Source organism: Argiope bruennichi, chromosome 1 (genome assembly GCF_947563725.1).
Source record: "Argiope bruennichi chromosome 1, qqArgBrue1.1, whole genome shotgun sequence".
Lineage (NCBI taxonomy): Eukaryota > Metazoa > Arthropoda > Arachnida > Araneae > Araneidae > Argiope > Argiope bruennichi.
In genome coordinates this window covers 112,455,609-112,476,792 of record NC_079151.1, presented here as the reverse complement: position 1 = coordinate 112,476,792, position 21,184 = coordinate 112,455,609, and the positions used below count along the sequence as shown (strand labels likewise).

The 21,184-nt window shown below is 32.0% G+C and overlaps 1 protein-coding gene across 1 annotated transcript; it reads left to right on the top strand.

Annotated features, from left to right (window-relative positions):
* The first annotated feature begins 17,476 nt into the window (after positions 1-17,476).
* LOC129974686 (uncharacterized protein K02A2.6-like) lies at positions 17,477-19,356 on the top strand. Its single transcript, XM_056087568.1, has 2 exons — positions 17,477-17,525; positions 19,034-19,356. Exons 1-2 carry the CDS (start codon positions 17,477-17,479, stop codon positions 19,354-19,356), a joined length of 372 nt encoding a protein of 123 aa, XP_055943543.1.
* Positions 19,357-21,184: the final 1,828 nt, after the last annotated feature.

The window sequence follows — 21,184 nt, the reverse complement described above, 5'->3', positions numbered from 1 at the left end:
GATTTTAGACCGCTAAACAATTTTTATAGAAGGTATTTTTTAATTTCACATTCTTATTTAATACAGTTAGAAAACATGAATTTATATGAATTATTATGCTACAGATTACTGTGGATTTAAATTAAAAAATGTATAACCTACGAAGTAAAAACTGGCGTGAAAGTGCTATTTCGGTGCAAACGTGCAAAGAAAGATATTTTTTATCTTAATTTTAACATTGGCAAAAGCAAAATTGTGTATTAAGTAATTTAATACACAATCTATAACAATGTTGAGGAAACATTATTATAGATTGTGTATTAAATTACTTAAAATACATTAAAATATTTACTAAACAAATAAAATGTATAGAAATGATGACGATTTCCTTAAAAAGACAATCTTTTGAGTTTTAAGATAATACAACGATAATTTTTGTAATATAATTGTTTTGAAAGATATAGTAATCAAATTCCATAGGTGAGTCACAGTTATTACCTATCTAGAGATGGTTAAGCCTATTTTCGCATTCTGAATTTTTTTTTTCCGCATCTTTAATTTACTTAATATTTTTTTCCCTCTGTGTGAATGGAATTCTCAGTGATACATGAAGTCTTCTCCTGAGTATTTCTAGTAATATTTTGCAATTCTTTAATTAGCGAAGCATTGAATTAAGTGTAATTGTAAAAATGCACAGAAACGTTTCTATGGTGATTTGTTTATATATATATATATATATATATATATATATATATATATATATATATATATATATATATAATTGTTACTCCTAATGTTGTTACTCCTAAATGGAATTGTAATTACGAAATAAATATTTTTGAAATAATATCTTTCTCTCTGTGAACCTGAGAGAAACCCAAAAGGCTTTGATTAAGCGGATAAAATTTGATAATTCCATGCGCGTTTTACACCAAATTTCAAAATTCTTTTCACATTTGGAATGAAATCATTTACAATTATCTGCACATTTATCCAAATAAATATGAATACAATGGCTTCGAAATTGAGAAATTTGATACATAGTATTGAAATCTAAGCTTCCAGGCGTCCTGACATAGGAGTAGCGCGCCTTCCCCTTGACCTGGAAGTATTGCGTTCGACTCTCGGCTCGGGCGTGGTTGTTTTTCATCTGTTCTATCTGTGAGAAGTGTGAATGTGCTCCCCTGGAAAAAGGGGTTGTGCAAGCGAATGTGATGCTTGCTAAGATGTACTCTTGGCCCTAGTTGGCGCTGCTAAAACAAGAGACGCTCCCTTGGCTTAAAATCCCTCGGCTTATGATCGGGATTAGGAGCATCCCACTTTACTAAAGTGTGCTTGAGAAAATTTCGAGTAGTCCACTCCAAATATTTTTTTAATTTTACATATCTGTAAAAATATTGTATGCTATTGCACGATGCGGAAATATTTTATGATTATCTTAAATGTTCAATTAATTTTAATTAATTAAATATCTAATTAAAATTATAAATGAGCGTTTTTTAGTAAAATCCTAATATGCGAAAAATAATTACAAAACTTTCTTGATAATAGACGGTCAGATAAGTAATGAGTAAACAGATAAATTTCCTACTGAAGAATACAATCATACCAATCTCATAATTTGGAAGAAATTTATCAATCTTGGTATTTAGGTCCATATTAAATTTTATACATGCATTCCCTTGAGTTATTGTGTTTACACATAAAGTTACAGTCAGGTAAAATTTCAAAAACGTTTTGTTTTGTTTTTGAAAACTCGGAAGTCCTAAATGAAGAGATTAATAAAATAAAAAAAAAGAAAGTCTAACTTATGATTACCAAGCTTCCACTTTTTACATTTTGTTTTAAATTAAGAATAATTAAGTATATAAACCATTTTACAAATATCTCTTTTTAATATACAAGAAAAAGACAATTAAAAATATAATTCTGATGTTTTAATTCAAGAAACTGAAAAATATAAAATATCCAGGATATATTCTGAAAATTACAGCAATATATAATGAAAAAAAGTGTCTACCCATTTTCAAAAATCTAGCCTAGTTTGCTAACCATTAAATACAAGATTTATCAATGTTAAATTCAAAATTATTGCTAGGACTTCTTTCAAAAGATTTGCCACAAAAAACTAATTAATTCATATACTTATTAGCAAAATTAAAACTTTGATCCTAATATTATAAATAGAATTTTATTTTGCATTTTAAAAAGTAAAATAATTTTCTTCAAAAAAATCTTTAAAAAAAAAAAAAAAAAGAAATTGGCATAAAAGATTTGCTGAATATTTCCAATTAATTCAATTTAGAATTTTTAAAAACAGATATAATTATTTACCTATCTTTTTCTTTCGAATTAGATTCATTAACTTCTTTACTAAATCGATACTTTTTAATTTAAAAGGAAAATAGTTTTCGAATGAATAATTCAGAAGAAATTCTGTTAACCTTTCTAGATCGTTTGCTATTTTTCTATGGAACTTCTAGAAGTTCCCGTAAATTTCCTTTCGACAATATCTATCTTTTGCAGTGAATTTTTTTTAGACGGGTCGAAATTACTTCCTCAAATTAGGCTTCACTACATTCCCTAAATAAATAATCATTCTTAAAAGGAAGAAGACTTTTCAAGTTAGAAAAAAATTCACTGAAATAAATCTCCCTCTTTTATTTCGTGTGAAGTCGTTTAGACAAGCTGCTCTTTTTTAGTTCATTTCCTGGAAAACAAGAAAGGAAATTGAAGCTATTCAAGTTGTATTTGGTGTTTTTTATATTAGCAATCTGTTCTTTTTTTTATATATTGATCATGGCATTTAAGCTAATGGATACCGCTTACTGGCTGACTCTGTGGTGTTTCTCGAGATAAAAGCGTTAAACGTTAAAGATTAAATATTTTAATAATTACCTCGTCAGATAAAAAATGATTTAAAAAATCCTCTCAAGTAAATATTCCAAGAATTAAGATAAAATAATCACAACTGAAACTAATTATAACAATTTCCATCTTAGTACGTTCTGATTAATATTTTTTTATATTGATCAGGATTTTCGTCCTTTATTTTATCATTCTTTTTTTATATTCATCATGATTTCCGTCCTTCATTTTATCATTCTTTTTTTATATCGATCATGATTTTCTTCCCTTATTTTATAATTATTTTTTATAATGATCATGATTTTCGTCCTCTATTTTATAATTCTTTTTTTATATTGATCATGATTTTCGTCCTTCATTTGATCATTCTTTTTTTTATACTGATCATGACATTCGATATGAGTAGCGTGTTTGCGCACGTTCTGGTTAACTATCCTAAATTTGTCTATTTTTCTCTAATCATTAAATACGAATCTTATTTTTATTATTTAATCTTTAAAAAATCTTATTTTTAAAGAAATTAAATATCCTTATATCTTATTAAAAATATTTTTTTTAAATTAGATATATTCTAATTAGATATTTTTTTTAAAAAAAAAACTTTATGAATTAAATAAATGAAGTTTATTTTTTTAAAAAATAAATTGGTTAGAATATATGTGACTTCTTTTAAAAATAAGGATTTTTTTAAAGATTACAAAAGATAGACAAATTTCGAATAGTGAGCCAGAAAGTGTGTAAACATATTACTGAAAGATATAATTCGGAAAAAGTTCGGCATGTTGGATATTGGAAAACAATGTTTTATCTCACGAAAAATTCGAAATTCAGGCAAAAGAATACAGCTGAAACGTTCTTGAAGACAATACTTACATAAATAAACGACACACTGTATTAATACATATTTAAACGCCTCCGTGTAATGGAATTTTCCCATTTAATGGAGATATTAAATGGAATTTTCTAGAAGAATCACGGATATCGGCTCCTAATAGAGATACTGCCAACATCTTCATTTTGTCGCAAATTCTTTGCCAAGTTGCCAAATAACTGCCATGGCTTAGATTATTGACCTGGCATCTAGTCAGCTTTTATTAAAAATCTCTCTAAATCTTTCATCTTTACCATAGATTAATAGAGCAGGGAAACAATATAGCAGATTTGTAACAATATTAAACTGAAATTACTCCCTTAGTATAAAAAGATTTATTATTCAATTCGTCAGATATAAAAAAAAATGTAAGAAAATCCTTTCAATATAATGATTCCAAAAATTAAAACAGAATTTTAAAAATTTCAAATTAACTAAAACAAATTCCATATTAGTGTGTTCCGGTGATTTTAACCACCAGAAATGTTCTCTTCTTGACTTTGTTGTACAGCTATACAATTTTGAGCTTTTCTAAGCATAATGAAGAAAATAGTGCATGCTTATAATATGACTTCCTTTGGCGTATTTAGTCCAAAATTTGATACAATATTTGTAATATGAGTATGAATACTGCATATCGAAATTAATTTATCCAACTTGTTGCATTTTTCAGTTATCGGGATCTCATGGACAAGCAGGCAGACAATCCTCCCATCGCAGGATTTCATCCAAAATCTGAAAAATCCTACATTTACAGTATAAATACTACAAAAAATTTCTATTATCTATTACAATTTTTCCTTGTTTTTTTTTAGCTTTTAATACCGCCAAAATTCTTGTATTTTCTAGAATCATTTAGTCACAAATTCCTCGCCAAGTTGCCAAATGTTGGTCAAGGCTTAATAGAGATAATCATTATGTCTTTCGATACGAATATAATATTTAATATTTCTTAAGTACAATTATAACTTACATGATGCTTATCTGGAACTGAAAGATTTCGGTTGTTATGGAAATCTCTTTTTTCACATTCACTATATAAGAGAAAGTAAAAATTTACTATAAAACGGAAAAGCAAGATTGCTTCGTGACCGTGCTAGCTATCAGTCTGAAACTCGTCTCTGTAAAGTATACTTTTTTAAACAAACATCAAAATATACGATTCTAAGTATTCAACATAAAACAAAACTATTTAAATTTCAAAAACGTTCGCGAAAATTTAAAATTATATATTTAAATTTACTGTTTGTGTAAAAAAAAATACGTATTTCTTTTGAATAAATTTGCTTCTTAAGCGCATTATATAATGCTAGTTAAGGGTATTATAAAGTTTCAGCAAAACTCTACTTTTGTTGAAACTTTACAAACTATATATCATTAAGAAAATATATTTGTGTTAATTAGTGAGTTTCTCAACTTATAATGCTTATTCGTCGCAATAAAGCCACGGGAACAGGAAGATATAATTAAATTCCTCTGATTTTATTTATTTTGTCTCATTAGTTAATTGAGGGAGATAAATAAAATATAAAACGTTTAAACTAATAGATGATCGATTTTTTTTTCCTTCATTTTATTATATAGGATGTCCAGAAAAGTGGAACAAGCGTTTGTTTCTCTAAATGATACATTTAAATATATAATATCATAATGCTATTGTGGTTTCTAATGGCTCTTGTCATAACAAGCCCATTGACTTTAGAAGTCAGTGATTTTAAACCAAAGGTGCGTCTCTTGTTTTTCAGTACAGCTAGGGCCAAGATTACGTCACAACCCTTTTTACGGGGCGGCATTCATGCATTTCATTCACTCATCCACAGATCGAAATTTAGACCTGAATCAGACAACGATCACCCTGATCCAGTACCTCTAGTGGTATTACTCTCGACATGGAGGACTTTGTGACCACGACCAATTTATACGAGCGCCAGCCACCGGCGGAGTTTAAACTCGCAACATAAGGGACGCGAATCCAAGGCCCTACCAACTAGGCTATCCCGCCTCATTTCTTAATGTAATAGACATGTAATTCCATAAAGTACGCTTCATAAAATGAGATTGAAATTGCATAAAAACACTACAAATTTATTATTAAGAAGTTCAAATTTTTAAATTTTTGTACAGCACCTATAGTGTAAAGCTGTGAATTAATAAGTAGATTTCTTATTTCTTTTATTTGCAGATATATTTATTTATAAACTAGTCGCTTCAAGTTACCAGCTGATCCACGGGAGGTAATTATTATATTTAATATCAACTTAACATTCATTTAGATATAACTTCAAGTTCATGATTCTGACAAATCGTCATCTTTTAATATTAAAAGTGAAAAGTTGTATGTTTTATCCATTTGTCATTTTACGCATTACAGTGATTAAATCATTTGATTTAGAATTACCAAATTTAGCACAAATATATTTCGAAGACAAGGAATGCCAATTTTGAACCTTTAAATAAAAATTTAATACATCAAAAACTTGGCGAAATTTTATAAATTTTAGTAATAACTCCTAAAAATATTATCCCCAAAAAATAACTTTTCCCAAACATTGAAAAGATAATTCCAAAAATTATCTTTTCAATGTTATAAATTTAGCCTGTCATTATTTTGCAATTTTAAAGCCTTTTAAATATGATTTGAAATAGTAATTTTCTTTGTTGCAATTTAATTGAATTTTAAAATCAATTGTTTTTCTTCTGTGTTAATAAAGATTATTATTTATTAGATTTTTTTAAATCAAGGATTTTCTTTCATTCTTAAAACTATGGAAAATGAAACAAATAAGTAAATAAATAATTTTTTAGTTCATGAATGTTAGGTTTTCTTTCTCTCTCTGCATTATTTTAGTTATGAAGTAATTTTATTTCAGTGTTAGCTTTGTCATGTAACATTTAATAAGTGTACATGAGTTAGTTATTTGGGAAGTTTTTATAACTTCTACTAACAAAAATATTTTTAAGTATGCATTTCATAAGAACCATCTAAATCGTCAGTTGCTAAAAACTTTCATATTAGTCATATTTTTTGCTGAAACAAACTCTACTGATATTTTAGAACTCATTAATGTTCTTTTTCTTGCAAAGAGTGACCAAAAATGAACGCAAGATTTGAATTTGCCACCATTCGTACAGTAAATATTGGAAATGCTTATTTTCCTGTAAAGAGTGTCCCAAAATTAACACGAGATTTGTAAAGTAAATCATTTGTAAAGTAAACTGTTTATAACTCTATTAAAAAATCATTTGACAGCTGATAGTTTATAGTGCAACTGGAGAATTTTTCCAGCTTGCCACCTAACGGCCGCTCGATAAAACTTCAGTCTGTGCTCTGGAATCCTAGGTTAAGCATGACGTTTAAGCCCGAGAATTGTACTTTCCCCTAAATGTTTGTATTAATTGTTTGTCCTATTACTGTTTTTCGTGTGTTATGTCTTTTAATATTTCATAAAAAAGATTTAAATCAATTAAGCTTCTTTCCTTAAGAATTTTGTTTTTTCCTAGCAGGAATAATTTTGGCGCCCAACTGTAACTAGTTTTGTGTACGCTTACAAAAATGGTTTTCCAGCTTGTGGTCCGAATGATTTTCCCCTCTGAAAACATCCATGTTTAGACTCCAGAGCAGGGGCTCGTTTTCCTTTCCAGGTTATTGTTGCAAATTCATCCTATTATTTTCGTAATTCAATCCTGAATTTTGTGCAATTTCCGTCCTGGAGTTGATGCATATAAGCCTTCATCCCCAAAAATTGTTTTGTTTGGTAACAAACCCTAATGTTTGTATTAATTGTTTGTCCTGTTATCGTTTTTCGTCTGTTATGCCCTTTAATATTTCATTAAAAAGATTTAAATCAATTAAGCTTCTTTCCTTAAGAGTATTGTTTTTTCCTAGCAGGAACAGTTTTGTCACCCAACTGTAACTAGTTTTGTTTACGCTTACAAAAATGGTTTTCCAGCGTGTGGCCCGAATGATTTTCCCCACTGAAAACATCCATGTTTAGACTCCAGAGCAGGGGCTCGTTTTCCTTTCAAGGTTATTGTTGCAAATTCATCCTATTATTTTCGTAATTCAATCCTGAATTTTGTGCAATTTCCGTCCTGGAGTTGATGCATATAAGCCTTCATCCCCAAAAATTGTTTTGTTTGGTAACAAACCCTAATGTTTGTATTAATTGTTTGTCCTGTTATCGTTTTTCGTCTGTTATGCCCTTTAATATTTCATTAAAAAGATTTAAATCAATTAAGCTTCTTTCCTTAAGAGTATTGTTTTTCCTAGCAGGAACAGTTTTGTCACCCAACTGTAACTAGTTTTGTGTACGCTTACAAAAATGGTTTTCCAGCGTGGGGCCCGAATGATTTTCCCCACTGAAAACATCCATGTTTAGACTCCAGAGCCGGGGCTCGTTTTCCTTTCAAGGTTATTGTTGCAAATTCATCCTATTATTTTCGTAATTCAATCCTGAATTTTGTGCAATTTCCGTCCTGGAGTTGATGCATATAAGCCTTCATCCCCAAAAATTGTTTTGTTTGGTAACAAACCCTAATGTTTGTATTAATTGTTTGTCCTGTTATCGTTTTTCGTCTATTATGCCCTTTAATATTTCATTAAAAAGATTTAAATCAATTAAGCTTCTTTCCTTAAGAGTATTGTTTTTTCCTAGCAGGAACAGTTTTGTCACCCAACTGTAACTAGTTTTGTGTACGCTTACAAAAATGGTTTTCCAGCGTGTGGCCCGAATGATTTTCCCCACTGATAACATCCATGTTTAGACTCCAGAGCAGGGGCTCGTTTTCCTTTCCAGGTTATTGTTGCAAATTCATCCTATTATTTTCGTAATTCAATCCTGAATTTTGTGCAATTTCCGTCCTGGAGTTGATGCATATAAGCCTTCATCCCCAAAAATTGTTTTGTTTGGTAACAAACCCTAATGTTTGTATTAATTGTTTGTCCTGTTATCGTTTTTCGTCTGTTATGCCCTTTAATATTTCATTAAAAAGATTTAAATCAATTAAGCTTCTTTCCTTAAGAGTATTGTTTTTTCCTAGCAGGAACAGTTTTGTCACCCAACTGTAACTAGTTTTGTGTACGCTTACAAAAATGGTTTTCCAGCGTGTGGCCCGAATGATTTTCCCCACTGAAAACATCCATGTTTAGACTCCAGAGCCGGGGCTCGTTTTCCTTTCAAGGTTATTGTTGCAAATTCATCCTATTATTTTCGTAATTCAATCCTGAATTTTGTGCAATTTCCGTCCTGGAGTTGATGCATATAAGCCTTCATCCCCAAAAATTGTTTTGTTTGGTAACAAACCCTAATGTTTGTATTAATTGTTTGTCCTGTTATCGTTTTTCGTCTGTTATGCCCTTTAATATTTCATTAAAAAGATTTAAATCAATTAAGCTTCTTTCCTTAAGAGTATTGTTTTTTCCTAGCAGGAACAGTTTTGTCACCCAACTGTAACTAGTTTTGTGTACGCTTACAAAAATGGTTTTCCAGCGTGTGGCCCGAATGATTTTCCCCACTGATAACATCCATGTTTAGACTCCAGAGCAGGGGCTCGTTTTCCTTTCCAGGTTATTGTTGCAAATTCATCCTATTATTTTCGTAATTCAATCCTGAATTTTGTGCAATTTCCGTCCTGGAGTTGATGCATATAAGCCTTCATCCCCAAAAATTGTTTTGTTTGGTAACAAACCCTAATGTTTGTATTAATTGTTTGTCCTGTTATCGTTTTTCGTCTGTTATGCCCTTTAATATTTCATGAAAAAGATTTAAATCAATTAAGCTTCTTTCCTTAAGAGTATTGTTTTTTCCTAGCAGGAACAGTTTTGTCACCCAACTGTAACTAGTTTTGTTTACGCTTACAAAAATGGTTTTCCAGCGTGTGGCCCGAATGATTTTCCCCACTGAAAACATCCATGTTTAGACTCCAGAGCAGGGGCTCGTTTACCTTTCCAGGTTATTGTTGCAAATTCATCCTATTATTTTCGTAATTCAATCCTGAATTTTGTGCAATTTCCGTCCTGGAGTTGATGCATATAAGCCTTCATCCCCAAAAATTGTTTTGTTTGGTAACAAACCCTAATGTTTGTATTAATTGTTTGTCCTGTTATCGTTTTTCGTCTGTTATGCCCTTTAATATTTCATTAAAAAGATTTAAATCAATTAAGCTTCTTTCCTTAAGAGTATTGTTTTTTCCTAGCAGGAACAGTTTTGTCACCCAACTGTAACTAGTTTTGTGTACGCTTACAAAAATGGTTTTCCAGCGTGTGGCCCGAATGATTTTCCCCACTGAAAACATCCATGTTTAGACTCCAGAGCCGGGGCTCGTTTTCCTTTCAAGGTTATTGTTGCAAATTCATCCTATTATTTTCGTAATTCAATCCTGAATTTTGTGCAATTTCCGTCCTGGAGTTGAAGCATATAAGCCTTCATCCCCAAAAATTGTTTTGTTTGGTAACAAACCCTAATGTTTGTATTAATTGTTTGTCCTGTTATCGTTTTTCGTCTGTTATGCCCTTTAATATTTCATTAAAAAGATTTAAATCAATTAAGCTTCTTTCCTTAAGAGTATTGTTTTTTCCTAGCAGGAACAGTTTTGTCACCCAACTGTAACTAGTTTTGTGTACGCTTACAAAAATGGTTTTCCAGCGTGTGGCCCGAATGATTTTCCCCACTGAAAACATCCATGTTTAGACTCCAGAGCAGGGGCTCGTTTTCCTTTCCAGGTTATTGTTGCAAATTCATCCTATTATTTTCGTAATTCAATCCTTAATTTTGTGCAATTTCCGTCCTGGAGTTGATGCATATAAGCCTTCATCCCCAAAAATTGTTTTGTTTGGTAACAAACCCTAATGTTTGTATTATTGTTTGTCCTGTTATCGTTTTTCGTCTGTTATGCCCTTTAATATTTCATGAAAAAGATTTAAATCAATTAAGCTTCTTTCCTTAAGAGTATTGTTTTTTCCTAGCAGGAACAGTTTTGTCACCCAACTGTAACTAGTTTTGTGTACGTTTACAAAAATGGTTTTCCAGCGTGTGGCCCGAATGATTTTCCCCACTGAAAACATCCATGTTTAGACTTCAGAGCCGGGGCTCGTTTTCCTTTCAAGGTTATTGTTGCAAATTCATCCTATTATTTTCGTAATTCAATCCTGAATTTTGTGCAATTTCCGTCCTGGAGTTGATGCATACAAGCCTTCATCCCCAAAAATTGTTTTGTTTGGTAACAAACCCTAATGTTTGTATTATTGTTTGTCCTGTTATCGTTTTTCGTCTGTTATGCCCTTTAATATTTCATGAAAAAGATTTAAATCAATTAAGCTTCTTTCCTTAAGAGTATTGTTTTTTCCTAGCAGGAACAGTTTTGTCACCCAACTGTAACTAGTTTTGTTTACGCTTACAAAAATGGTTTTCCAGCGTGTGGCCCGAATGATTTTCCCCACTGAAAACATCCATGTTTAGACTCCAGAGCAGGGGCTCGTTTACCTTTCCAGGTTATTGTTGCAAATTCATCCTATTATTTTCGTAATTCAATCCTGAATTTTGTGCAATTTCCGTCCTGGAGTTGATGCATATAAGCCTTCATCCCTAAAAATTGTTTTGTTTGGTAACAAACCCTAATGTTTGTATTAATTGTTTGTCCTGTTATCGTTTTTCGTCTGTTATGCCCATTAATATTTCATTAAAAAGATTTAAATCAATTAAGCTTCTTTCCTTAAGAGTATTGTTTTTTCCTAGCAGGAACAGTTTTGTCACCCAACTGTAACTAGTTTTGTGTACGCTTACAAAAATGGTTTTCCAGCGTGTGGCCCGAATGATTTTCCCCACTGAAAACATCCATGTTTAGACTCCAGAGCCGGGGCTCGTTTTCCTTTCAAGGTTATTGTTGCAAATTCATCCTATTATTTTCGTAATTCAATCCTGAATTTTGTGCAATTTCCGTCCTGGAGTTGATGCATATAAGCCTTCATCCCCAAAAATTGTTTTGTTTGGTAACAAACCCTAATGTTTGTATTAATTGTTTGTCCTGTTATCGTTTTTCGTCTGTTATGCCCTTTAATATTTCATGAAAAAGATTTAAATCAATTAAGCTTCTTTCCTTAAGAGTATTGTTTTTTCCTAGCAGGAACAGTTTTGTCACCCAACTGTAACTAGTTTTGTTTACGCTTACAAAAATGGTTTTCCAGCGTGTGGCCCGAATGATTTTCCCCACTGAAAACATCCATGTTTAGACTCCAGAGCAGGGGCTCGTTTACCTTTCCAGGTTATTGTTGCAAATTCATCCTATTATTTTCGTAATTCAATCCTGAATTTTGTGCAATTTCCGTCCTGGAGTTGATGCATATAAGCCTTCATCCCCAAAAATTGTTTTGTTTGGTAACAAACCCTAATGTTTGTATTAATTGTTTGTCCTGTTATCGTTTTTCGTCTGTTATGCCCTTTAATATTTCAGTAAAAAGATTTAAATCAATTAAGCTTCTTTCCTTAAGAGTATTGTTTTTTCCTAGCAGGAACAGTTTTGTCACCCAACTGTAACTAGTTTTGTGTACGCTTACAAAAATGGTTTTCCAGCGTGTGGCCCGAATGATTTTCCCCACTGAAAACATCCATGTTTCGACTCCAGAGCCGGGGCTCGTTTTCCTTTCAAGGTTATTGTTGCAAATTCATCCTATTATTTTCGTAATTCAATCCTGAATTTTGTGCAATTTCCGTCCTGGAGTTGATGCATATAAGCCTTCATCCCCAAAAATTGTTTTGTTTGGTAACAAACCCTAATGTTTGTATTAATTGTTTGTCCTGTTATCGTTTTTCGTCTGTTATGCCCTTTAATATTTTATTAAAAAGATTTAAATCAATTAAGCTTCTTTTCTTAAGAGTATTGTTTTTTCCTAGCAGGAACAGTTTTGTCACCCAACTGTAACTAGTTTTGTGTACGCTTACAAAAATGGTTTTCCAGCGTGTGGCCCGAATGATTTTCCCCACTGAAAACATCCATGTTTAGACTCCAGAGCAGGGGCTCGTTTTCCTTTCCAGGTTATTGTTGCAAATTCATCCTATTATTTTCGTAATTCAATCCTGAATTTTGTGCAATTTCCGTCCTGGAGTTGATGCATATAAGCCTTCATCCCCAAAAATTGTTTTGTTTGGTAACAAACCCTAATGTTTGTATTAATTGTTTGTCCTGTTATCGTTTTTCGTCTGTTATGCCCTTTAATATTTCATTAAAAAGATTTAAATCAATTAAGCTTCTTTCCTTAAGAGTATTGTTTTTTCCTAGCAGGAACAGTTTTGTCACCCAACTGTAACTAGTTTTGTGTACGCTTACAAAAATGGTTTTCCAGCGTGTGGCCCGAATGATTTTCCCCACTGAAAACATCCATGTTTAGACTCCAGAGCCGGGGCTCGTTTTCCTTTCAAGGTTATTGTTGCAAATTCATCCTATTATTTTCGTAATTCAATCCTGAATTTTGTGCAATTTCCGTCCTGGAGTTGATGCATATAAGCCTTCATCCCCAAAAATTGTTTTGTTTGGTAACAAACCTTCAACCGAAGAACGTGAAGGGCTTTTCATTTTATTAATATATTTTGTTGCGTATTGCCGTCAATCCTGACGTGTATGGAGATATGAATGAGTGCTGAAAATTAATATAAATGTTATTGATGCTCTGTTTAATTTTGTAATCATAAGCATTTATAAAAGAAAAAAAAAACCTACTGTTTTCATTCAAGTAACTTTTCATTTTATTATTATAAAATTCTGTATCTTATCGATGTCAATCCTGACGTATATTAAATTATGAATATTTGTTGAAGAATTAGTATAAATAGTATTGATTCTTTATGTAATTTTATATTTATAAGCATTTATAAAATTAGAAAGAACCAATGTTTTCATTAAATATTTCCGAACGGAAGTGGCAGGTGAAACTATTTCTGTTTTATGTCTACTTCTTTTTTTTTCTTTCTCGAGCAAATGTTTTTTTTATATACAGAATAAAACTCTGAAAGTGTTCATCAGAAATAAAAAGAATTCTTTTGATTTGAGAATTGAGTATATCAGAGATATTAAATTGAAACTAATCATTTATATTCAAGAAGTGCTGCTGAGTTTTGTTTTTTTTAGAAGAAAAAGTACTAATGCATATTCAGTAACTGTGAAATTTTATTTTTTCTTGTATATCGGTTTTTTCAGGTGGATTTTTAACGTTTTGAAAGGAAGAATTTTATTTCTTTGCAATTAAAAAATATTCTACTGTTGTATTTTATTGCATAAATATAATGTTTTAAATATTTCTATTTCTGCATGGTATTATTATCACATCTATAATTTTAGTGCAAAGAAATATGAAATTTAACTGAAATTTTATTTAAATAAGGGGAAATTTCATTACTTTCTAATAATAAAATTTGGGATTGCATTCTTATTTTCTTGCAGTAAAGTAGAAGTTAAAATATTTTATGGATATTCAGTGAAAGTTTGTATTTAAATTTTATCTTGTCAACTAGTGAATGCATAGGAACATATTCCTTGATTCTATACAGTGTTTGACATCATTTCCTTCTTGCAATTGATTCGCAATATTAAATGAAAATGTTGTTAAGTGTAAATACATTTTTATATTTGGAGTAAATATAGAGTAAATATATACATTTTTGCTTGTCAATTATAACTTTGCAATTGACTGCCCTGTAAAAAGACTCTTATACTAATTTAAAGACATTTGGTGGGAGTAAGAACTCTATACTCCCCCTCTGGTTCCACTTCGATTCCTTTAGACCATGGCCTTCCTGGCTCAAAGTACAATTGATGATTTAAAGGCTCTAGCTATGGATCTCGGAATTGAAGTGACAAGCGATATGAAGTTTTTAAACATCAAAGACCTCATCACTAAAAGTGCATCATATGATGCTAACTTCTGTAAAGCTCGTTTTATTTTTATACAAAAGAAAGCAGAGGTCGAAAAAGAAAGTGTTTTTGAGTTATAAAAATTGAAGATTCAGCTTGAAATGCCGAAAAAATCATACAAAGGAGACAGTTCAAGAAACTAACCAACCTAGAATGGATATTACAAAAGTTATCCCAAGATTTAACCCAAAAGAAGATGAAAAAGGATTATATTTGATAATATTTGAACATCAACTAAAATTCTTAAGCATTCCAGAATCAGAATGTATACCTTATTTGATAAGCTCATTGCCTACTGAAATAGCACAAGTTATTGCGAGAGAAGATGGGGAAGATTCGCAAGATTACCGTAAAGTTAAAGAAATGCTTCTTAAGCGATACAGATTAACTGCGGATCGTTTCAGACAGCTATTTTCGCAACACAAGTAAAGCCCAGATACAACTTGGAGAGATTTCTACTTTGAAATAGCATCATATTTTGGGAGCTGGATCACAGAGCTTAACATTAAAGATTTTCAACAGCTTAAAAGTCTAATCTGAGCGATCAAATTAAGAAAAATACACCACCTGATCTTAAGGAACATTTTATTGATTCATGGGAATTTTGATTCATGGAATCAGCCTTTAGAATTAGCAGAAAAATTGAATTCCTATAAAAATAATCGCCAAGGTTCTAAAAACCACTCAACTCCAAATAACAAACAAAATTTTAGAGGTGATTTCGCAACAACAAAGAGAGGGTCTAAGTCTACTGCGACATCAAGAGAAGATAAACAAGTAAAGACAGCAAGAAATGTATTCTCCAAGAAGATAAACTCTACCCCTGAAAGAAGAACTATCCAGTGTTATGGATGTGGAACACCAGGATATATACAATCTAAATATCCTACCTGCTCAGTATCTAAAGGAGAAGATAAAGCGTCTGTAAACAGCATCAATTTATTTACATTTGAATCTCTGACATCCCCTAAGAGTTTAATTGTTCTCAAAATTTGTGGAGTGGAATCTGCTGTATGTGCTGATACCGGAACATCTTACTCTATTGCTGGAGAAAAGTTATTCCATATGCTACAGAGGAAAAAAAATTTTTAATCCAAGACTATTCTTTTGACACTCGCTGATTGAACACAAAGTAACGTAGCTGTCTTGACTACGGTTGTAAATCTTGATGTCGAAGGTAAAGTGATACCAACAGAACTAATTGTTTTACAGGAAGCAAAGGGAAACAGAATTTTTTTAGGTACTGATTTTTTCCAGTCTGCTGGAATTGTTCTCGATGTTCCCAAGGGTAAATGGCATTTCTATGAAAAACATCAGATTCAGTCTCTTTCTACAAGGTACCTTCCAATAACAAAAATTGCTTAGTTGCTGACTCAAAAGAAAAGATTGCAGAAACGTCCAGTTCTATTCAAGCTCCTAAAACGTCATCTACCATAAATCTTCGAAGTGACGAGGGTAAGCATCTAACTAAAGAACAATGTAATCTATTCAACAGCTTACTACAAGAGTTCAAGAGTTGCTTCGAACCAGGGGGAGAACCACCATCTTTTAGTGAACACCGTATTAATACTGGAAATAGTCCACAGGTTGCAGAACCACCTTATCGAATGAATCCTGCAAAAAAGGAATTGCTAAAAAAAGAATTGAACACTCTCTTTGCTGATGGCGTAATTGAAGAATGTGAATCCCCTTTCGCCAGTCCTATTGTATTGGTGCCTAAACCAAATGGTAGATGAGACATTGTGTCGACTTTCGCAAACGTAACGCTACTACTGGTGCAGACACATATCTCCTACCTCGTATGGACGATTTGCTCACAGAAGCTAAGACGACAGCCTATATGTCAACTATCGATCTCAAATCAGGATATCATCAGATAAAAGTGCATGATGCATCAAGATAAAACAGCTTTCATTTGCCCATTTGGAACGTACAGATATTTGCGCATGCCTTTTGGACTACGAAATGCACCCTCAACTTTTCAACGCCTGACTGGCAAATTTATAGCAGGCCTAAAGAATGTTTTTGCTCTATCTCATTTAGACGACATTATTATTTCATCAGAGACTTTTTATAAACATCTAAGTGATTTACTAGCTGTTTTTGAAAGACTTAATTTGTTTAAATTCCATGCTAATAGAGAAAAATGCCATTTTGCTTATGACCGTGTAAAATATTTAGAGACTTTTTATAAACATCTAAGTGATTTACTAGCTGTTTTTGAAAGACTTAATTTGTTTAAATTCCATGCTAATAGAGAAAAATGCCATTTTGCTTATGACCGTGTAAAATATTTAGGTCACTGGATAACCTCAAAACGAATAGAAGTTGATCAGGAGAAAGTATCCACTATTCAAAAAATTCTTGTACCAACTTATGTGAAAGAAGTTCAGTCCTTCTTGCAAACTTGCTCATGGTTTAGAATATATGTTCCAAACTTCGCGAATATTGCAAGGCCTCTTAGTAATCTTACTAAAAAGAATGTACAATGGATTTGGGGTCCTGAACAACAAGAAGCATTTGAAACCTTGAAGAAAAGATTAATAACACCCCAGTGTTAAAACAACCAAATGGATCAAAGCCATTTTGTATCCGAACAGATGCAAGCAGTTATGTTCTTGGAGCCGTCCTTACCCAAGGAAAAGGTCCAGAGGAGCATGTAATTGAATATGCCAGTCGTCTGCTTACCCCAGCGGAACAGAATGACTCAACTACAGAAAGACAAGCACTAGCAGTAGTTTGGGTTCTTGAGAAATTTCGAAGTTATGTCGAAAACCAAGAAATTATAATAGCATCTGACCACCAACCTTTGAAATGGCTTATGAGCATCAAGTCGCCATCAGGTCGTTTGGCAAGATGAGCTCTTCAGATCCAATCTTTTACCCCAAAATCGAATATACGCTTGGTGAGTCCAAAGTCCTTGCAGACATGTTGTCTAGGTCTACCAATTTAAATGAAGTAGGGATGACGAATATTTTAAGAGCGGTTATTACGTAACCAATATCAAAAAGTCACAAATACAAGTGATCAATGCTTTTCAAAGAGGGGTGTGATTCAAATCCTTGATACTATCTTACTGGTGATATTTCGATTACAGGTTTTGGATCACGATAGAAAGTAACAATCGATACGATATCACTGAAATTTGCCGGAGCGGTGACTTCACTGGAAAGTAACAATCGATACGATCTGTCCAATGGAAGTTCTCGAAAGAAATGTGTGATTGGATTGAAAAGTGAACGGACCGGTCATTGGAATTATCGTATCATATCATTGAATTGCATATCACTGAAATTTATCGGAGCGGTGATTTCATCGGAAAGTGCGAGGCTTCACTGGAAAGTGCGAAGTCACCGCTCCACTTTACGGGAGTGACCGATATTAGTATTTGATGATGCACTATTACATACAGATCATTTTTAATTGCTCGTGACATGATTGACTTTGATTACATGTATTCTGTTTACTGCTGGCGCCATCTATTGGTAGAATATAGGACTAAAGTAAACATTTTAAAGAAATGACATATATTTTTAACTCACCTTTTCTAGAAAATGGTTCACTATAATAAATAAATTAAATAAATAGTTTTGTGAAAAAAAATAAAATTTAAGAAGTAAGCTGAAACAGATAAATTAATTCAATCACACGTTACTTAAATTTGTAAATTAAGTATTAATTATAATTAATAAATTTTATATTTAATATTAAGTAATAAATTTTATATTTAATATTAAGTAATAAATTTTAACTAATAATATGATTGAAATAACAGATACGCATATTTAAAAATAACAATAGCAATATTATTTGTTATTCAAAAAATCGTGGATTATGCATCTCTAAAATGAAGATGTCCCTTGTGACGTATTTGCTATATCAGCTGATTTTCCAGTGACAAGGCCTAGAGACATTTGAGAAGAACAGTTGAAAGACGAAGAACTGAAAAAAATAATTGACTGTTTTGAAAATAATTCAAAAGATAAGAATTTTGCAAACTGGACAAGCCAAGGTTATTTAATGAATCAAGGTATTCTGTATTGTTACTCACCCGAAGTAGAAACTGAAGCACAACTCGTAGTACCTGTCCAGGAAAGAGAAAGGGTATTGAAAAAGTACTATGATGTTCCAACAGCTGGACACTGTGGGGCTGAAGGGACTTACAATAAAGTCGCCTGCAGGTACTATTTTCCAGGAATGCGGAATTTGTCAAAAATTGCCCGAACTGTAATCGTTATAAATGGAGTAATCAAATGACAACAGGTCTTCTAAGAACTTCACTATATGCACAGCGATTTGAAACTCTTTCTATTGATTTGTTTGGACCTCTTCCAGAGACCTCATCTGGTAAGAAGTGGATTGTTGTCGTAGAAAATAGCAGTATAAAATGAGTGGAGTTATATGCCCTGTAAGAGGCAACATCTGTAAATTGCGCCACATCTTTAGTCGAAGAAGTCTGCTTAAGATATGGACTCCCACGTAAACTCATCAGTGATAATGGTTCACAATTTGTCAGTGCTCTAATGCAACGAACTTGCAATTTTCTTGGCATTAAGCAATACCATATTCCTGTGTATCATCCCCAATCTAACCCATCCGAACGTAAAAATAGAGATCTCAAACCCCGACACGCCATACTAGTCAGAGATGAACACGACATTTGGGATGAAAAACTACCAATTATTCGCTTAGCACTAAACAGCACTGCCAAGTGTGAAACCACAAATCACCCATAAGCTTATTTGCAATTTGGTAGAGAGTTAAGAACAACAGATGATGTCACACAAGACTTAAGAGCACTTATTGATAATGATAACTTCGTAGCTGAGATAACCCCATATCTCAAGCGGTTTGCTCATTTGACTGCAAAAATTAAAGACCAAGTCGAGCAAAAGCAAGGCAAGCGTAAAGCTTATTATGATCGTCGAAGACGACAAGTTTTCTACAAGCAAGGTGATCTAGTATGGGTGACATTACATCCTGTTTGCAAGTCACAAAATAAGAAAAGTCGTAAATTTATGACCATGCGGGAAGGACCTTATTTAGTGATTACTAATCGTTCACCCACTACGTATGACATTACTGACCCAGCAAAGCCAGATGGAGTCCTTGGGACTTACGGCAGCTCAACGTTACGAGCATATGAACTCCCAGTTGCTAGAGACAGTGGAATTGTAGCACCCCACAGTAGCAATTGTAGTTATTGTTTTTCATGTGTTATGTCCTTTAATATTTCATTAAAAAGATTTAAATCAATTACGCTTCTTTCCTTGAGAGTTTTATTTTTCCTTAGAAGGAATAGTTTTGGCACCCAACGGTAACTAGTTTTGTTTAAGGTTACAAGGGTTAGTAAAAATGAAGGAAACACGACTGAACAACGTGTTTTCATTGTTAAAAAATATTTAAAAATAATGGAAGTCTGGGGGCAACAGTTCGAAAATGTGAGAACTGGCTCCCCAAAAGTCTATACAAACAAACCCACAAGCACACGTGCATTGAAGGAGGAAATTCAACGCTGCATCCACATTATGTAAAATGGTCATGGACAATTTCGATAAAACAGTGCGTATATGCCAGTAAAGCTGTGGAGGCCATTTGTTCTATGTGTTATTCCATGCATAACCCTATTCCGTGTACTTAACAATTCAATAAAAATATAAAAAAAACTGTGTTTTTAATTTAATTTAAATATTGCATTAACACGCTGTTCTATCGTGTAGCACCCCATTTTTATTGATCTTAAACTATCAGGTATCAAATGGGTTTTTTAATAGGGTTGCCAACATGTGACTACACGAATGGTGGCAAATTCAAATTAGCATATTATCATTTATATTTCTGAATCATATTTGTCCTGTGATGTATTTTTGTGTAATCGAATGATTTCCTTGTATCTTTCAGGTGTATGTATTTGTACATTGTATAAGATGGTCCTTTTATTGAGTTTCGAAATATACACGTCTATAGCAAAAATTTATTATTCAATTATAAATGTAGCTGTAATAAGGAATTCTTATAATTAGCGATGCAATGTGAAATTATTACAATTTAAATAATTTTATATTTGTAGCAAATTATATTCTCACATTTCTTGGAAATTTATTTTTTTAAAAAACTTTTTAGATGTATGGGTCTAAAACATTATCTTAATTTACCTGAAAATATTCAATCTATTTTGCGTTTCTCCATGCATTAAATTTAGCTCTAATTCTAGAAATGCATTTTTTTTGTACAATATTTCTTTTTTGCTTTTCTAAATTTAATTCCTGATTAACTGTAGAAATTAATACTTTCCCAGTACCAAAGATTAAATAAGTTCAATAATTAAAGTGAGTAACTTCAAGATATCAGCTCTAGTTTCTAAAATGTAAATCATAAAATTTTAAAAATTTTATATATTATTAATATTATAAAAAAACTGAAGCTATTCGTTTTTGCATTCGTATTTTATGCATATCTGGCATCAATAAATAATGAATCTGTGCTCGACGAGTTCAGACTGAATTTTTAAATAGTGTTCTTTAACACATCAGCACTACATTTGTCCTCAGCTGAATAAGAATT